This window comes from Lates calcarifer, linkage group LG2 (genome assembly GCF_001640805.2).
Source record: "Lates calcarifer isolate ASB-BC8 linkage group LG2, TLL_Latcal_v3, whole genome shotgun sequence".
Classification (NCBI taxonomy): domain Eukaryota; kingdom Metazoa; phylum Chordata; class Actinopteri; family Centropomidae; genus Lates; species Lates calcarifer.
In genome coordinates, this window is record NC_066834.1 from 14,440,062 (window position 1) to 14,460,554 (window position 20,493).

Sequence of the window (20,493 nt, forward strand, 5' to 3'; positions counted from 1 at the left end):
AATGAAGGACCCAAGGTTTCCCAGCAGAACATTGGTTTGTAAAGAGATGATCAGTGTCCGTCAGTTTTACCCTATCAAAGATCTGATTGTATAATTACCCCAAACAAATCAGAGGATGAATAGCCTCATTAATTTCCATCCTACATGTTGATAGTTGTATCTGTGCAGATGCACACACTCGGTATTGTGCTCTGTGATTTTTTTCTTATGTATTTTTGGGTCATTTTCTCTCTAATCTGAATCTTTCATTGGGGCAAGCTAATCAACTCTGCGCCTACAAACAACATCAAATAGTGAAAGACAAGTGTTTGACTGGAGTGCTGGATTCGCTCTGCCCGTGCAGTTTGTTTTGAAGTGCTGAGCAGTAGCCAAAGGCGGGAGTGGAGAAATTTTCTGCTTCCCCTTTCGTTCACTTTAATTTTAATGATGCTCTTCCTCAAGCTTAAGTAAAGTCTTCCACAGTGGGCTCTGGAGCCAGACAGGGTTTACAACTCCTTTGAAATCAGATGTAAGTATATATTTAATTTTGCTGCTGGATGGCTGCAGGCACACACAGACACAGAGATTAATTGGCACAGCATTATATGCCCTTATAATGTTACTGCACCTTCATTATCTGCAGAGTGAAAGATCTGACTGGAATAAAACTTTGAGACGGAGCTGCTCTGTGAGTTTTCTGCACTACTTACCTGAAAGTTTCTTGACTTTCTCCCACTTGTCACAACTCAGCATCGTCAGGGAGCGATGATTCCCTCGGTAAACTTCCAGCGGATTGCTTTCCATCTAGAATGTAAATAAGTTGGTGTGAAATAAATAATGTGTACAAGTATATCTCATAAATGCAGCAGGGAGATTTGCATTCTCGCAGGCTGCAATTCTCCGAGGCTTTTTCTCCTTGTAATCAAACTGCTCTCTTTGCTCCCAAATATGTTCAATAAAAGATTCCACAAAGGGTACATATGTTTGGCTGTTTGCCTCTCTTGCTTCATCTTTGTATGTTAATGTGGAGAAAAGTACACTTTACAAAGGTTTGTCATTTTCCGGCAGCGCTCAGTGACATCTCTGGGACGCATTCAGCCGGATCCTGTTTCAGCAGCAGCAGCAGCAGCAGGGACGACGCAGGGCGGAAGGAGATGAAATATTTATGCTAATTGTTGCAAAACTTCCCACAAAAGACGACAAGAGGCATGTGATGAGGAGCTGTCAAGCAGTGCTGTCATTATGACAAGCATGAAACCCACGGAGGAGCAGAAATCAAAGGCTCGTGCACGCAGCGCTTGGGTCCCGGACGGGGCGCGCAGAAGGTCGGAGCCCCTTTAAAAATATTTATAATGAAGGGCTGGCATCAGGAGCACGTCAGGGCAAATTAGCACACACGGGCGTCACTGCGCCAAATCAAGCCTGCAGGCTAACTCTGCTTCTACCTGACTCTTCAATCTCTTTCAGCGTCTGTCTGCATTCTCAGTCAAGAAGCCAAGGCCTGACATGAAAGTCAGGATGCAGGCCTGATAAACTTTGCATATTCCCCAAGAACAAGAGCAGCAGAAGAAGAAGAAATGGCAAGATTAAACATGTGCAACTCAGTAGGCGGGCATAAATAAAAATTTTAAAGTTCCAGAGCCTGGCTTCATTTGCATTTGGCTTTGGAGAGCAGAATGAAAAGGCGGCAGAGTGACAGAGAACAACCACCCTGTGTGAAATTTTTCTCTTTGTTTTGACTCACAAACAAGTGTTTTTGGTCGCTGCTTTTTCTTCATGTGTGTAATGATGATTCAACAAGCTGCGACTTTCATGGATTCTGTTCAGCAGGAAATATTTGTTGAGTTATCTCCCTGTGTCAATTTTTAGTTTTCTGCAAAACACAGCTTTCTCTTTTGTAACGGAGGAGTGGGGAGCGGGGCATTAATCTGCGTTTAGCCAGAGGAAACGTGCCGTCACGGGGCTCGTTCCTTGGGCGTCGCTTTGATCAGAGGCCCGGTGGAAAACCCTCCTTCAGGGTGAAGAGAGAAAGACGCTTGATCTCTGCGCTTAATTAGCGGCCCGCTTCTTAATTGTTCATTTTACAGATCGGGGTGGGTGGGGAGTATATGCATGTGGCAGCTTGGTGTGCTCATCATAATTCATGACTCGAAGCCTTGATTTGAGCTGAAAAGCCACTAAATGGTTTTACTGAAATCTGTTGTTCTGCATTATGCATGAATGAATTGTTGTGGTCTTTTTAATCTTTTTGGATCTTCAGAGTAATTCGCTTCGTCCTGGAAAATCATTCATGTTAACAGCTGTAAGACTGAGTGTGTCAGAATTATATTTGTCGAGTTTTTTATCCGACGGGTAAAACTGGAAGTCTGGAACCGGTGGCTCTGTTTGGTCACAGGCAATGGTGACATTAGGATTCAGTGCTGTCGGCCCGTGGCGTCGACCATGAGTCAAAACAGACAAAGACAGACAAGACAAATGCAATTCTGCAGCAGTTTGAGATGAAACGAGACCTTTCGCTCTCTGCTCCCCGAGAGAAAACACAGCTGAGAGCCATCGTTTCTGCTCGTCACCATTAAAACAAAACCTGAGGCAGGACAGAGCAGGCGAGGGGAGGGTGGAGTGAGGAGGCAAGGCGGGGTGGCACCCAACATCCCCTCCAGTGGTTCTCCAGAGGGGGCTGCCAGATAACATTTCAGGGTTAGAAGATGACTTATGATGATTTATTGGAAAAACAACAACAAACAAGAAGCATATTTAATATTTTTAAATTCACACAGTCTTTGTTTTTAAAGGCTCAGCTGTGAAGCTTGGTCACGTGTATTAAAATGTGAACTGTATCCAGATAATAAACAATCCAGTCTTGTCTTTGAATTGAATGCCACAGATGAACACCACTGTTCTGATGTTTGAAGCCTAAATACAATCTCCAGAAGTAAAAAGCTAATGTTAGTCTATAAACCAACTGTACCACGGTCACATGACGTCAACGTCTCCACCACTAAGCTTCCAACTTGACGTTTAATTTAGCTCTGACCTCTTCTACAAAAGCCTTTCTTCTTAGAAAGTTAGTGATAGTTTGAAAGAGTGTGAGTATAAACACAACAAGGCTGTAAAGGTGGACTGGTGAGTAGATCAGTTTTCATGTTAACATCCCCGACAACCTCTGCTGTCTCATTTAGACACTCGTTAGCAACCATCTTTTTTAAGACACGTAAAAGCTTCAAACATCAGGAGTGGAGGATTTATTGACTGATTTTATGTTGTAGGATAAAACATGAAAATGTCTTGAGCTTGTGTTAAAACCACAGACCCTATTTCAGATATTAAACCAAAAACCCATTGACTTTGGAACGGGGGGAACAGGAAGTGCTAACATGCTAACTTACTTCCTGGTTTTAGGACTCATTCATGTGGCACATGACTATTCTGGTCCAATCATGACCAAGTGATCACACTCACAATAAAAGTTAGGCTAGTTTAATTAGCTCAAGATGGATAATAACCCAGAGACTGCATACCGTGTACACAAAATCAATAGAAAATAATTTTCTGATGAATCATGACCAGCATCTGTCTTTACTCTTCACCAGGTTCTTTAAGGTGACAAACCTTAACTACACTTTCTTCTAAATTTATTTTGTTTGGTTACGTTGGGATTGATTGAACATCCAGAGGAACAGCTAACTGATAAATTCTGCCTCACTCTTGTTAAAACCCTCTTGTCTTCTCGGCAGGAGGTTAATTAACTGGAGGAGGGGGTCACAGAGAACAGCACAAAACTCCAAAGGTGAAGTGTCACCTGTCGTCAGCAAATATACTTTTTAAAGAAATTTCCTTGTGACTTTCAGACTTGAGAAACACTTCAGGTTATAAAGTGGATTAATCTTAAACTCAGATCTCTCTGCTGTTGTATTTAACAGATCCTCCTCTCCTGGCTTCACCTTCAGAGTCCTCCTCATGTTGTCTTTTACCGTCCCAGTGGCGGCTGCGGTCAGAGGAAGGAAAATGGCAGTGAGCAAGCGGCAGTTGTAATTATCTTGTCCGTCTGCAGCTCCGTGAGGAAGGAGAGTCTGACATTTAGTTCATGTTGGAGTGGCTGTCGTGGTGATTTCTGCTTCGTCTGTAGGTCTGGGGGAGAGAGTGAGAGAGAGGGGGGTGATGGGATTGAAAAGGAGTGCCGGTGATGGGATTATGGGAGCGTGACAATTGGGGATTAGCTCTGCTTTAAACAAATAACACTCGTGCAGGTCAGCAGATCAACATTCAGGGTGGAGAGCTGGAGGAAGAAGCTGCTGCTGACTTCATTAAGATGTGAAAATCAGGATCTGTCGGACCAGAAGGTTGGTTACTGTTTCATTTATGGACTTAAGTGACAAACACAGGGCTGTTTATTAAAGACAGAGTGAGGCATCCTGGAGAAAAACTGCTGATGTTGAAATCAAACACACCCTTCCCTTCAGTCCTCCTTCAGAAGCTCTACCACCCAAACTCATGGACACTCATGGTACCTTCCATTTACATCGGAAGTTGGAACTGGGAGTGATATCACCTCCGAGTTGACCACGTTCCAGTTGAGAAGACAAAAAACATGGACACTCAGTGGAAAGCCTCTGTTGTTGTTGCTCTGAGTAGTGTCAGAACAAATCTGCTCGTCACCTAAAGAAGACCTCAGATGAGGAGAGGATATCTTTGTTTTTCAGCATTGTGATTACATTTAATTGCCATTCTGTTACCAAAACACAAAACTGACGTAAAATTAGCAGTGTTCAGTACTGTCGATGTGAGTAGCGGCCAGCTTGAATCCTTATGTTGGGGCTGGCTGTTCCAGTTGAGACTTCTGACTAGGAACTCGAGATGGAGTGTGTCCAATTTTTCACAGCTGAAGCAAAACAGCTCACATAAAATGCCATCAAAGGCACAGCATCCGCAACATAATGGAGTAAAGATTGGCAAGAGTTAGTTGTTTAGATTGTTTTTTCAGAACTACAGTGGCCAAAGACAGGCTTGTAGATTTGTAGTTAAACTAACAAGGAAGGAAACTTCACCTTGCATAGCATTTCAGATTATAAATCAATCCCACGTTTGATTTCAGGTCTTCGCATCTATAAAAGCCTTTGCAAACATTCTCTCAAACCTCTGTAGTGGTAGCATGCAAAAGATATTCCCTGAATTTGAATAAAAGTCCATTAGATTATAATTGCTAATTCTACCTTTAACTAACTGACTTATTCACATTTATAATGTGATTTGGAACAATGAAAATCCCAATGTCAGGCTCCATAATGATGGAAGCAGTTCTCCATATCAGTGACATGTCTTCAGATTCATTGGTTCAGTCTTTGTGAATCCACAAAAAAAAAGTTTCACCTGCCGTCAACATGTCCACCCTTCAGCTCCTGCTTGCCAGAGACATCCTCATCGCATCAGACCATTTTCAAAGCTTCTTCCCTGTCGATCTGGCGCCAACATGAAGCCTTGTCTGTCATCGCTTACATCCAAGACAACAAGCTGAAGATTTTATTTCTCACTGTGAAATGAGACACAGTTCATCAGGTGGAGTCTGTCCACCTGTCTGTCAGTCTGACAGGAGACGATTTATAAAGGGATCAACACCAAAATCAGAACAAGCTCCTTCCTCAGAGAAGTTCAGGAGAAGACGTGATCAAATCAAGTTTTTATAAGGAGGTTCTGAACTCGTTCCTGTTCTCTAGAGAACGAGCCCCTCAGATTTTAATGACCATGGCTCTAAGAAGACTGTAGGTAAATCATCAGGGTATTAATTATTCAGTCATTACTGTTGTGTTTGTAATGAACTCTGCAGCATTGAGAGAAAAGACAACCAGTTGATTTTAAATCTCTTACTAGTTTTATGCAGATGATGTGCTAATTTACACACAAGGTGTTGATTAATCCAATGCTGTCAGTATTTCTACATTAAGTTTCATTTATACTATATCTGAAAATAATGAAAATTCCTGCTGTAATGTCTCATCTGTCTTTTTATCTGATCACCAGACCAAACATATTAATTTAATTATCATATATGATAAAGAAAATCAGCAAATCTTCACACCTGAGGCTGAATTTTTTACATTTTTGTTCAAAAAGTGACCTGAAACATCAAAGCAATTAATCAACTATCAAAATAGCTGCAGTGTAAGTAAACAGGCCACACTGCTGGACCTCTTCTCAACTGTTTGTGGCCTCAGGCCGCAGACGGATGGACAGACAGCCCACAGCCTCGGGTTCTGTTTGAACAGATTCAACCAAAGACTTCATCCACACTAAACTGCCGATTCTGAAAATCACATTCAACGCATGAAAACGATGTTCGTCTGAACTATAGAGAGGAAACTTGAAGTTATCTCTGACCCAGACTCAATCATCATCTTCCAGAAGCTCAGTCTTCCTCATCACTGTGACAGAGATAATATCTCTGGGATGTTGGTTTGAAAATTCAGAGAGATCAGCCCCAAATAATGTTGCAAAGGGGTGAAAGATTTCTGGTAAATTTCCAGAAACTTTACATGGAAAGTTAAGATGGGGAATTTTGGAAATATTCCAAGTTGGAAACTTCCCATCTGAATATATGTGAATTAACGGGAATTTATAGGAATTAACTGGAAATTTGGGGTGATTTATACTGTATCATATACAGACATATTAAATCGTCATTTTAAAAAAAAAAAAACTGAGTTTAGTGAGGAGTGGTTCCTGTCAGCTCCCGTTCTTCAGCCACTCTGATCTGATTGGTCAGTTTTCATCACCGCCTTCTTCACAACTGTTTAACAAATCTCCCATGTGGTTCACTAGTGCCGTCCCAGCATGCTTTGCATCACTAGGGGAAGGAGAGATAGAGAGAGAGAGAAACACTACAGCCTCCCTCCTCTTTATGATCATCAGATTAATCTGTCCTCTCGTAAATCTCCCCCTTCCCTCTTTGCTTTTATAAAACAGTCTTTTGTCTCTTTGCACCATATTTAATCCTTTATTGGTGATAAACATAAAAGCTGCACAATAGGCTAATGTCCTCATCAATATTATGACTAAATGATAATAAATTTGAGGACGGTGTTGCACTCGGGAGTTTCCTCTCACAGTATAGAGACACAAATAGGAAAGTGTTGGTTCACACTGAGCTTTAAAATCCAGCTTTAAAAACCTTAAAATGCATTATGTATGATTTGTCATTAAGCTGGATGTGTTTTTATTTATTTCATCTATTGTTAATTAATTAATCCACAATTAATTAATACAAAGATATTGATTATAATGAAACTTTAAGTTGAGACTATTTATTTAAGTATCATCATGAAACATCTCCAGCTGATCACTTATATTAAGACAATTATTTTTTTCTGTGACCAGTTTTACAAAATTTTTGAAAATGTAAATGATGAATTATCTAATTTAAAATGAAGAACAGAAATCAGAATTTTAGATAGAGGTAGGTCCAGAACTCTTGTTTCATGTTGTTGACATTAAAAGTCAATGTTTTTTTTGTTTGTTTGTTTGTTTTTGTTTTTGTTTTTTGTTTTTTTTTTTTACAGGAAACAGACATTAAAAAAAAACATTTTCTCAATGTTTTTAGGATTAAAATCAGGCTGCAATCAGTATATGTTAAAAACCTTCCAATATAAACAGGAATAAAACAAAAGGAAGGAAACAACCTTTAAAGTTTTGTGTTACAATTCAAATTTATATACGCAAACAGACCAATGTTGTAAAATAAAAACCTAAATTTGTATTTTTAATGTTATCTTTCTACTGGTCTGAAATAAAATGTGTTATAGAAGCAAAATAACAAAAATCGCAGTTTTGAGTTATTTGTAGTTTTACAAATAGCTACAAATATTTGTATTTGTAGTTATTTGTACAAATAGTACAAATAGTTGGTACAAATAACTACAAATAGCAACACTCAACATGATCCTTGTCATAGTTACAGTCTGTTTCCTCCCTTTGTCTCTCTCCCTCTCCCTCTCTCAGAACGGCAGAAACTATGAACTGTTTTTTTTTCTGCAGCTAAAATGTAAATGAGCGTCTCTTAGCTGGAGGTAAAATTAGCATCTTTAATTAAAAAATTAGCAGCAAACAAACAATACAAAACCTACGAACAATTACAGGAAAAACAACCTGAAGGAGCAGCAGAGGAACCTTTTTTATCTGGATTTAATGATCAAACATGAATTAATGTGAGATTACACAAACACAAACACACATCACAAATATGTGTCTATGTGAGTCTGTTGGGGCATCATTAATAACCAATATTTTCACATCAAATACCGACTTTGATCCAACAAACCCTGATTCGTCCTCAGGAGAGAGATGACACTCAGCACAGGAAAACTTTACTTTTATTTATTTCATCATCAGTTTGACTTTTTTTTATTTGTCGCACAAAAACCTTCATGTTTTATTATAAATTAATCTTCTCCGGATAATAAACAATCTTTCTTTTACATTTTCACCCGGTATTTTTAACCCATTCTCGTTCACTGAGATCAGATCTGTGTCTTCTGTGAGTTAATCTGAGGTGGAGACAGATCATCTGTAGGAGTCAGACATGTCTGTTTCTGTAAGAACTGTCCGGTCACCACAAAAACACCAACAAACATCTGGTTTCCTGAGGCTCCAGGTGACGAGAATCTAACATTTCTACCAGTCACTGTAACTGTTAGAGCTTCTGTCTTTACATCTTCATCAGCTACAGCTAGTGTGTGATGTGCAACAACAAGACCAACACAGCACATCACACACTAACAGATTCACCACCAACAACCAGAGTCTGGACTCTCAAAACTCAGAATCTCATGTGGTCAAACACAAATTTAGAGTAAACAAACGTGGCATACGACAATGTATCTTGTTTGTTGTGCTTCCATCTTCAGTCAGCTTGCCTCCTGATTAACTATTGTTCCGTTCCATGTGACAATCCACAGAGTGTGTGCTCGGTTTTCCTCTGTGTTCCTCCCCACATGGTTTAATATCAGGTGTAAACACAGATATTGATCCCAGACATGCAGTGAAGGGGTCCGGCCAGCCAGGAGTCAAACCAGGGACTTCCTTCTCAGGGTATGCGTCCACATGGTACACACCCTAACCATTCAGTCATCGGCTCGCCCCACGTTTTATTTTTTTTTTCTCCCACTCTGTCAACAGTGTGTGTCTGTCTGTGTTTGTTTGTGTTGTGTCATTAGATATGTATTTTCAGTTTCATTTTTTCTGAAATTTCAGTCTTTATCTGACCTTCTTGTTGAAGAATAGTAAAGTTAAAACTCAGCTGAATAAGAAATACATACGGAAACTCAACAACTGTTGACTCCCCTAAAGACTTCAGCTCACCTCAAGTATTGAGTTTTGACCTGACCTCTGCATGGACGCACAGTACATCACACATTTGAGACCTGGATCTATTAATTTAAAGCACTTGGTCTAAGGTAGTCCAGATTATCAGATGGGCAAAGCAAGCTACCACCCCAGGACCCCAGAAAAAAATAATTGTCTGAAGCAGCTGAAAACATGTCACTGAAGGTGTTAAAGTAAAAACACATCAATATTTTACTCTTTATTATCAGTGTAGATTTAGTCTGTGATGTAATCTCATTGAAGATGATTTGACCTTAACCTCGGGTGATGAAAATACAGCCAACATTTCTTCCTCAGAGGCTAAGTAGAATCTGTGTGTGTCTCTGCTGCCCTCTTGTGGTCACTCCATCAAATAGCAAACAAACACAAACTGCTGAAAAGTTTTTATTTTTATTTCAGAAACAGAAGCTGCTCAAAAGAAGGAGGCGACACACTCTGTTTAATATGAACTTAACAAAGGGCTCTAACACTGTACGAACATCTGCAGTCAGCTGACATTTTAAAATCCAACTGCCTTCTGGGAAACTGAGTCCAGACAGAGCTGAGGGTTCAGTCGTCTCCTCCACACAGACTGAGCAGAGCCTTCTGGTAATCTCCTTTAGTGTGCTCCTGAAAAATAATATAATAATTGAAAGTTAGATTACTACTTACACAATGTCAAAATATTACATTAGAAGTAAAAATACTGCATTTATAATCCCACCAAAGTAAAAGTAATATCAAATTATGCTTTAAGTATCACAGGTCTATTACACAGGAACATGGTCTATCAGGGATCTGGTCTACCCCACAGACTGGTACTCACAGCAATGGTCTGGTACAGTGACCTCTTGTGCTGCCTCTTGAACTCTGTCCTGATCTTCATCAGATCGACTTCACAGCGAGAAACCATGATCCTGGTCACCACCTTCTCCTTTGCCCCTTTACTCTGAGAAAGAAAACAGATGTCAACATGGAGCACCAGTTTGAGGACGAGTCAGTTTCAGCGACCAGTCAAGCTCGGGAATGACTTGGTCTGTCCCCAAGTCTCAGGGATGAGTTGGTCACAGGAAGGAGTCGGCCTGTCCTCAGGTCTCAGGAATAAGTCGGCCTGTCCTCAGGTCTTAAAGACAAGTCGGTCTGTCCCCAGGTCTCAGGTCTTAACTTGATAAAATAAAAATTTACCTTCATGGCTTCACTGAGTCTGTTGGCGAAGTACAGCTGTCTGTTCTCAAAACACTCAACTGTGAAGAGACAGCAGACACACCTTTAGTTCACCTGTCCTCTTAAAGGGCCAGTCCACCAATGTCTGATTGTCACCGTTAAAGGACCAGTCCGACATGTTTCTAGTTGGACGTACCCAGAGTGAGGAAGGACTTCTCCAGGTCTCCCTTCACCTCCTTCCTGATGCTCTCCTTCATGTCGTAGGGACTGTAGCTCTTATACCTCTCAAACACTGAAACACACACGACAACCAGTCAAAAATGATGTTGACGATCATTGTGTGATTCTGTTTGTGCGGAAGTGAGCCATGTGTTTCCAGTGCTGCAGGTGTAGTTCACCTTTCTGCAGGTGGGGGACGCTCCTCTGAGACATGATGGAGATCCAGGTCGCCACGTCAGTTCCCTTCCTCTTCACCCCAGCTTCATACAAACACTGAGACGTTCACACATGAGGACAGTTAAAATCATTTCAGGAGATGACCACAGAGATTGGCTTTTTAAAAAATTTTTAAATAAAAAACCTTTATATAAACATGCAGTTCAACTCACTCTGGCATCCTCGTCAATCTTCTGATAGTCAATGACATTAGAGGGTTCGTCTCTCTTTGTCTGCAAATCAAAACAGATTCTAATGTCAGAATAAAAAAATAAATAAAAGTATAAAAGTTTTCATTTCAGTGGCAAAAATAATATCAAATTAATGTTTTTTTCTAATCTGACACATTTAAAAAGAGTCCCTATTTGTAGACAGTTAAGAATAAACAGCTTTTACAGTTTATAACATTTTTCAAATCATTACCAAAAATATTGTGAATTAACATTAACAGTTTTTAATTTAAAAAAAAATCATATCCATCTGCTGAAATAAAGATGCTGTAGCAAAAATAAAATAAAAATCAGTGAGAAAGAATCCTAGATTATGTTATAAGTTTCATGTAATGAACAGTTGCTTAAAGGAGAAATTGTTTTTTCAGAATAAAAGCTTAGGATGTGTCCAGGTCCTGGTCCTGGACTGACCTGAACCAGAGCCAGCAAAAGTTTAGCGAAGTCTCCTGACGTATCTCCTGCGACGTCTTTGTCCAGTTCCTTCTTAAACACTGCAGAGAAAAATAAGACAATCAGACGACCAGAGGAAACTCAGGATAAAGCTGAGGTTCCTGCTCTGATCACATGTAACTGTGGATCTTTTCCTAACAGACTAAATACACTTGTTAGTCATTAACAGGTTAAATAAATGAGACAAATGTGTTTCTTGGTTCAATATGGATCAGACTCTGTGTTTCAGTTTAATATTTTAATGTCTTACTCTCTCTGTAAACCCTCTTGATCTCCACCAGCTCCTCGTTGTTCCTGGAGCAGACGATCTCAATCAGAGTCTCCTCGTCTGTTCCCAGTCCCTGCTCACAGAAACAAAACCAGGTGAGAACGCCAGGAGAGACCACCAAGTGAGACTACTAGGTGAGACACTGTGTAAGACCACCAGGTAAGACCACCACCTTGTTTATGTAAAACTGTTAAACAGGAGGGTTTTTTTTTTCGAGTAATTAAAACACCTCCTGTTCTATAATATTCCAGTCTGTGAGGCCACAGTGAAGTTAGTGGCAGTTCTGAATCACTGTTACTTTCTTTATCAGGTCTGTAGAGCGCCACCTACAGTCCTGATGCAGATGTCACATTTACAGACACATTTTAACTGAAGTGTGAACTCTGACCTTCATGGAGGCTCTGAGCTCGGAGGCATCATATTGAGCAGTGCTTTTCATCAGTCCCAACATCAGAGCCTCCAGTGAGCCGGACAGTGCCGCCTTCAGGGCTGTGATCAGGTCCTGAAAACAAACACAGGTATATTACAGAGATCAGTGAGTCCTTGGAATAAAACTCATATTATCTCAAACCAACATGTCAAACTTCACATGACGACCATGATTGTTGAAACAGAAACATGTTTAACCTTCTTGGCGATTCGTTCATATTCGAAGGCGATCTCTCTGCGCTGCTCGTAGCTTCGTCTGGTCAGGATGTCGATGATGGTCTGTTCATCTACACCTGCAGCAAACAGATTTAAGTTTTAATTTAACTTAAATAACAGAGTTCAAACTTTTAACTAACAGAGCTGCTGACTCTTAAGTTATTACGTAGTCTAGTTTTAGTAGAGAATTGTTGTTCTTTGAGTTTATTTAATCTGACCCAAAGAAACTTAACACAGGAAAAAAAAACTGGAGTAAAAAACATAAATGTTGTTACTTCTGTTCCCTGATCAGAAGAAAATATGAATAAAATATTAAAATGTCAACACTTAAATATAAATTTGAGATACTTATTATATTTCCATTTTATACAACTTTATATTTCTACTCCACTTTTTATTGCTCTGCATTTATCTGACAGTTTTACTCACCAGTGACTTTAAAGACTGTAGATACAAAATATTAAAATTAAATGCTAATGCACAGGTAATACTAATCCACTGATATAATACAATAGTTAAAGCTGTAAGCAGGAGTTTAGAAATACTGAGCTTCCATGTCCAAAACCCCAACTTGCAAATATTTGTAATTAGTTTTTAAATGTTTTTGTATCTTATCTACATACATGACCAGTTATTTTCCAGTAACTTTTAATTTAAAAGACTCATCATGTGTCAGTTTTTAATTGTTACTTAAAACCTCAGAGGATAAATCTCAGTGTCATCAGCTCTGACAGAGGCTTTTTATATTTTGTACATTTTGCTGATATGTACTTTTACTGCACGTCTACTGCAACTTTTACTTGTAATAGAGTACTTTTACACTGCTGTATTGATACTTGTACTTGAATAAAACTGCCTCCCTTTTGTCCTCTGTGACTCAGTGCTCCTGATTGTTTTTGTGGCAAAGAGAAATCAGGTCAAGTCCTTCAGTTTTTTTAATCAGAAACATGTTTTTCATTCATGTTAAACTCTGTGGTTTTATTCTCTAACTGTCAGCAGCTGTTTCTTTGACGGTGGAAAATCCTCCAGCTGCTGAGGGACGTCCTGCTCTTACTGCAGCTCACACAGGAGGCTGAGTCACAGCAGCAAACAGAGGCGTCCAACCCATACCATCCACTCCAAGGGTTCGATTCCCTCACACAGTTTTCGACAGGAGAGCTCTGTGCCTTGCTGCATATGAATTCCTCTAACTTTAGTCAGTTTCCACTCGGATCAAAAACATTCTGTCATGGTCTGAACAGCTCATACGTGGACAGAAGCCAGGCAGTAATCTGATACCTGACTGTAACTGGATGAAGTCAGACTTCTGGCCTGTTCTCCTGGATGGAAACTGGAATCTGCTGAAACACTGCAGGAGTCTGGTTCACATAAAAACAGGACTAAAGGCTGTTCTAAGACCACTAGGGGCCGCAGAGATTAATACAGCCACAGTGTAAAAGTGTTGGATAAAAACAAGGTACTGGAGCTAAGAATGTAAAGTTTGTCTTGAAAGTGGCACTAGAGGAAAGATCATGGAGTCACAGGCTTTATCCTCTGGAGATCAGGAACACGTTAATGAGAGTGTGAAATGTGTTTCCATCCATCCACCCTTATTATAGCAGTTTGGGCATGAAGAACCTGATTCTAAGTGTGAATAAGCACTGACGTACATGAAGCATGAAGAGAAGAAAAACTCAGATTTGTCTGGATTGATGAGGAGACTGGAACCTTCCTCAAATTATAGTGGAAGTTCAGGACTTTTACATATAAATGAACGTTATGTTCAAGTCCGCAGTGCCAAACAAGTTCATACGATGCTGATGTAGCGATGGAGACTGAGTAGCCTACAGCAGCAGGGAGTATGGTGGAAAAACCTGTAGTGGACCTGAGTCCAAGAAAAGTTTCTGATGCTTTCCATTTGTTTTCCTCCTCGTATCTGGGGTCGGGTCGTGGTGACAGTACGTTAAACATGGTATTCCAGATGTTCCTTTCCACAGCAGCATTTTCCACCTAGTCCTGGAGGATCCTGAGGTGTTCCCAGATCAGATGGCATATGTAGTCCTTCCAGAGAGTTCTGGGTCTACCCTGGGATCTCATTCTAGTTGGACATGCCCTGAAAGCCTCCAACAGAAGGCAGCCAGGAGGATCCTGACCAAATACCTGAACCACCTCAACTTCCTCCTTTCAACATGAAGGAGCAGCAGCTCTACTCCAAGCTCCTCACCCGGACTCTGAGGCTGAGTCCAGACACCCTACAGAGGAAACTCATCTCAGCTGCTTGTATCCATGATCTTGTTCTTTCAGTCACTACCCAAAGATCATGACCAAAGGTGAGGGCTGGAACGTAGATCAGCTTCTTCCTCACCACAACGGTCCGATAAAACGTCTGCATCACTGCTGATGCTGCACCAATCCACCTGTCAATCTCATGCTCCATCCTACCCTCACTCATGAACAAGACTCTGGAAGGAACAAAACACCATTTTCCAACATGATGTACCAGATGTAGAAGAAACTCAGCTGAGTGGAAGGGTCACAGTCTAACTGATTGATGGATTGTAATTATTCTCACCACCAGAAGGGGGAGACAAAAGTTCTGTCTGCAATACATGAAACAAAGAGAGAAGTCAGATTTCCATCATGTTTTCCGTGGTCTTAGCTTTGACTCTTTTAATGACTTCATCTCACTGTGTCTTCCTCTTCCTTCTTCTTGGTCTGTGGTTTAATAGCAGCAACTGGAGAATCAGCTCCATCTCTCATCAGCAGAAGAGGAGGGAAACAAGACTTCACTCAGGTTTTACTTTGATGATTTTGAAGTTGACTGGCAAGTCTTTATAGTTTATTGGAGGGTGAATCAGTCTGATGTCTTCTCGTCTCTGACTCTGACTAAACCAGTTTCTACTCTGACAGAGCAGCTTCAGTAAAATCTGGACACTGACAAACAGCTGCTATGACAACTTCTTTTGTTTCAGACTCTCCCGCTCCCTGTTGGTTTGTTATTAGTCAGCGACGAAATTCCATGTGTCAGAGTCCACCAGGGTTGAACCTTTCTTTCAGTTGGTGAGCAAACTGGTGATTCTACTGAATTTAACTGATGGTTCTGGTAAATTTTACCTACTGAAAAGCAGCTGTGTCTGAGCTGCTCACATTAAAAGCTTTCTACCATTGATCCACCTTCAGCTTTTTTGTACCTGTAGAGGTGGAGAACTGACTGTGGAAACTGCCTCATCAGATTCTATGCATGTCTATGTTTTTATCCCTGGTCATGGGCTGTATGTGAAAAACATTATTTTATAAACTCTGAATTATCCTGTGATGGAAGAGTCAGGTCATAGAGTCGGGATGGTGTGTTACTGGACTTGCCCACCTTTGGTTTTGATGGCCGTCTCAATCCTGGCGGCATCTTTGGCTGGGTCGAAGTCTCGTACCGGCACCACTGTGGGGAATTTAGGTTCCTCTTCCTACAGAGGACAGAGACACTTGTTACCTTACAAGACTGGCTGACAATGATCCTCTTATTCTTTACACAGTGTCTGAATGAATCAATCCTCAGTTTATCAGGCCTCTGATGACCTCTGGGTGGAGAACGAACCACACCTTCACCTGCTTTATGACGGCTATAAAGCACTACAGAGTCTCCACACTGTGGATCCTCTTAGAGCCTCAGGCAGTAAAGATATGGAAACATGTTCGTACTGTATGTGCAGATATATAATCTGAAGAAGATTAAAACTAGAGTAGATAGAAACAAGAGGTCAGAGGCAGCAGAGGGAGACATAAAAGTTACCTGCATCATCTTGTCAGTGTATATTGATTTGCTACTGATGATTTTGTTTTAGGTATCTGAGCACCAGATGTCTGCTATAATGTCACACCTATTCTCTAATTAGAGCTGTTCTCAGGACAGTGTGAATCCAACCCTTCTGTTAGATTTATTGCACCTATCAGAGCAGGACAACCCCAGATTATAATTATTCGTTTTTATCGTTATTACCACATACAGCAGAGCCTTTAATCTGAAATCTGAGACCTGTATCTGTCAGATAAATGTAGTAAAAATACAATCTTCCCTCTAAAATGCAGTGAAGTACAAGTATAAATATGTGTAACATGTAACAACAGAGTAAATGCACTTAGCTACACTCCTCCACTGGCTGCAGGTTGGTGATATGGACAAATACGATGAATATGAAATTGTGTTTTATCTGACTCACCGCTCCGTACGACAGCGTCAGTTGGCCCAGAAACTCAGACACCAGCGCCATGATGAGTTTAACCTGCAAACACACAGACAGAGCTTGTGTGTGATTGGACCAGAGGAAACCACAGCAACACTGACAGTTATATTTCTTTTAAACTGTTGTGAAAAGGACAAAGAGAAGCATTTTCACATTGCAATAATCAGGTTCACAGAAAACAACAACAAGGAAACATGAGAGATATTTCAAACACCAGCTATAACAAACTGAAGCTGAAGTCTCCTGTTCAGATGTATGGTTCAGTATATTAACTGGATCATGTTCTGCAGTCACAGGATTTAAATGTTAAAGGAGATGAGTTTATGCTTTGTTAGTCCATATAACACAGCATAGAACAACAGCAGCGCCAGTGACAGTCAAATAAATAAATAAAAATAATGTTCTTATCTGAACATGTGAGAAAGGATCTTTGAGTGTTATTATTTTTCTTACTTCTAAAACAGATCTACAACGAGGAGTTTAAACCAAAGTCAAATCAGTTTGCTCTGTGTGGAAAACTTTGATTTCCTCTGATTTTCTAAAAATGGATGAACAGACAATAATCTGTTCCAGCGGGTTGTAAACGCCTCAGTGAGAGCTCAGATAGGTGTGTTTAATTTATTGACCCGGGCATGCCAGAGGGTGTGTCTGCAGATAAGGAAAATGGATCATAATGCAAACAGATCTGCAGAAATGTGGAGCCTGTTATGTAACACGCACGCACGCACGCACGCACACACACACACTGTTATGATCAGTCATTGAAAGCAATAAGGTGTGAACAGTGAAGTTATAATGGTTGACTTTGTTCGTTTCGACCCTTGCTCGTCTTACCAAATGCAGGAAGTGTGTGAGGGTCAGCGTTTCATCACCCAGCAACAGCTGGTACAAACAGTCTTGAGTTTCAGTCCAACAGGCAGAAACACTCGTCTGTTTGCTGGGAGTTAAAGGAGAATGCCACCATTTTAAATATTCATCTATATCAGTGCAGTGGCGGAAGAGATTGTCAGTGTTTTTAATCAAGTCAAAGCACTGATATAACAGAGTAAAAACACTTCATTACAAGTAAAAGTCCTGCATCCAAACTTCTACTGAGGTACAAGTAGAAGTATTATGAGCTTAATGTAGTTTACAGTACTTCATTGTTGTAGCTGCTCCAGGTGGAGCTGGTTTTAACTACATCAGATACAGTCAGATAGTTGTGTCATAGTTCTCAACATAGGGATCGGGCCCCTCCAAAGGGTCACCAGATATTGATCCAGTAATTATTGCTGATGGACATCCTATTGATTGGCTGCTGAGCGTCAGGGAGGCGGGTCTTCTCTCAGGGTTCTTTCACACCAACCTTATTTGGCTCAGACAGCAGGTGTGAAAGGTGTCTCAGACCACGGTCCAGACCAATGGACCAACCTTTGGTCAAAGGACCAAACTTTGGTCTGACCAAAAGAGGTCTCAGTCCAGATCAAACAGAAACATGGTTCTGATTGTTTGCAGCAAGAAAACACTTTTTGGACGGTTCACACTTTCAAATCAGTTACAGGAGGTTGAAGCTCATCACCCATTAAACAGTATAAAAAGAAAAATAACAGGAACAGAAGTAAAAATGCACACAGGGAGAGGAGGAGGCAAAATATTAAACTGATCACGAAATCAAAGTGAGCTTGAAAAACAACAAAAACATGAACCTAAGGTGTGACACCTTAATATGAGCCAATCAGAGACAGATGCTGAGAGGAGAAATAAACTGTTGAGACCATGATGGACAATGAATGATAGTATAGAGTGGTGCAGGGATGACGTATTTTTGTAGTCCAGCCTTGAAGTTAGCATCACCCTGGTTCCATCCACGGAAAGCCAGTGGTTCCAACTTGTCATTTAATTTAGCTCTGACCTCTTCTACAAAAGCCTTTCTTCTTAGAAAGTTAGTGATAGTTTGAAAGAGTGTGAGTATAAACACAACGAGGCTGTAAAGGTGGACTGGTGAGTAGATCAGTTTTCATGTTAACATCCCCAACAACCTCTGACATGTAAAAGCTTCAAGCGTCGTAGAATAAAACGTGAAAATGTCTTGAGCTTGTGTTAAAACTACAGACCTTATTTCAGACATTTAACCCATTGACTTTAGGACCGGAAGTGCTAAAATGCTAACTTACTTCCTGGTTTTAGGATCATTCCTGCTGTTGCTGTTGTACAGTTAATGTAGTTCATAGTGAAAGTTGTGAATCTGCTGTGAAAGAGTTTTATTTAACTCTAGTTTCCCTCCACATTTCCTCTCCCCAGGTCCCAGGAGCCTGGGCCTCGGTTCAGAGTTGTATATGCTGTTTCTGGTAAAACAACCTCTGCTCTGATGGTAACTTTTTCCAAAACAAGTTGTGTGTTTGGTTTGAAACACCTAACAAAACTCTTCTAGTGAATCATCTCCCTCCCCGGCTTCAAAATAAAAGCCCTCAGTCAGTGTTGAGTCACTGAGTATTTATGAATGGATTTGATTAGTTTTTCATGCTGACATGCATCCAGATGAAACATTAGAGAACAAAAGTAATAAACTCTCTCTGTAGAGCCTCATAAAGTCTTTGTTTCTGCCTCCAGATAACGAGCGCCATGCTCTATCACCTCTCTGTGATCCTCTCTCTGTAAATAACACAAACACGATACTGTGGTAATTACAGGCGAGTGGAGGGTGGAGTGGGTCTGCAGGGAAGACTTCACCCGGCTGCACCCAGCGACCAGACGCACATTATCACATCAGAAACATTTAATATGAGTCTCCTAAGTGAAATTTCAGCTTTTAATAGATTCTTCACAGACTCCCTGAGACTGAATGACTTGTTCAACAGATGTTTAAGAGCAAAAAAAAAACACCTAAATACTTCCCGTTGTTTTGCAGTTCACAGTAAAACTGCAGGAAAACTGAGTCTCTCTTCAGACTAGGGTAGTTTTCATGTTTTCTTACCTTCAGAGAAGCAGCAGCAGTGAGGCAGCGAGCAGCAGCTCCGTTATGATCCAGGACTGGGCAGGGTGTGGTGTTTATATACCAGCTGACTCACACACACACACACACCACACGCACTCGGCCCTATCTCACTGCCTGGATGACTCACTGGACGAAACTTTTACACATTACATGGACATAAATTCCTCATTGAGGTTCAGACTCTGCCTCGCCTGCTCTCAGTCCTCCTCCAAGGTCAGAGACACCAAAACAGTTTGACCAGAGGATAATAAACTACAGGTATCCATGGCAACAGTGTTGATGCTTCACACCACAGTTAAAGTAACAATAGGTGAAGAGGTATCCTAAATATCATCACCTACTTGGAGGTCCTGGTCCATGCCCTGACGGGTATTAAGCAAGAATCTGATGTTTTTAGATACACATGTGCCTCATACTGAGTTGTTTATTTGATTAATATCTGGTTTAGATTATAGGTATAAGACTAGGGATCTTGCCCAACGTTGCACCTGAGGGTGACGTCTTCACTAAAATAAGAAACACTCACTTTTCCAACTCAATGTGTGAAGGAGCTGAAAGAAGGAACTGTCTTTATAATTTGTGGGGTGAAAGGTTTTTCAACCTGCTCCTGAACTCTGGGTCTATTCAGCCTGAGACACTGTCAATAATTGTTTGCAAATACCCACAGGAAGTGGGTGATTTGTTATTTTTTAACAGGGGCAATGCACCCATAAACATTTTAAGACATTTGGAAGGCAAAAATGAGAAAACATTAGCTTTATCTTTTGTCATGTATCTTTA

The 20,493-nt window shown here is 40.6% G+C and overlaps 1 protein-coding gene across 2 annotated transcripts; it reads right to left on the bottom strand.

Annotated features, from left to right (window-relative positions):
* Positions 1-9,722: 9,722 nt before the first annotated feature.
* Positions 9,723-19,832, bottom strand: LOC108894308 (annexin A2). 2 transcript variants are annotated; one of them, XM_018692942.2, is made up of 13 exons: positions 19,693-19,832; positions 16,716-16,778; positions 15,869-15,962; positions 12,505-12,599; positions 12,266-12,379; positions 11,860-11,950; positions 11,571-11,650; positions 11,103-11,162; positions 10,893-10,986; positions 10,691-10,786; positions 10,516-10,574; positions 10,157-10,279; positions 9,723-9,960 (listed from the first exon to the last, which is right to left on the bottom strand). In XM_018692942.2, exons 2-13 carry the CDS (start codon positions 16,764-16,766, stop codon positions 9,901-9,903), a joined length of 1,017 nt encoding a protein of 338 aa, XP_018548458.1. In that variant the 5' UTR covers positions 16,767-16,778; positions 19,693-19,832; the 3' UTR covers positions 9,723-9,900. The 2 variants fall into 2 exon arrangements, with proteins under 2 accessions (XP_018548458.1, XP_018548460.1); XM_018692944.2 differs by lacking the exon at positions 19,693-19,832 and adding an exon at positions 17,574-17,659.
* Positions 19,833-20,493: the final 661 nt, after the last annotated feature.

Coding starts and splice junctions, on each gene's coding strand:
- LOC108894308 (XM_018692942.2), bottom strand. CDS start 16,766: ATGGCGCTGGTGTCTGAGTTTCTGGGCCAACTGACGCTGTCGTACGGA. Junction 11,951..12,265: donor AGCTCAGAGCCTCCATGAAG/GTCAGAGTTCAC, acceptor TTCTGTGAGCAG/GGACTGGGAACAGACGAGGA. Junction 10,787..10,892: donor CGTCCCCCACCTGCAGAAAG/GTGAACTACACC, acceptor TGTGTGTTTCAG/TGTTTGAGAGGTATAAGAGC.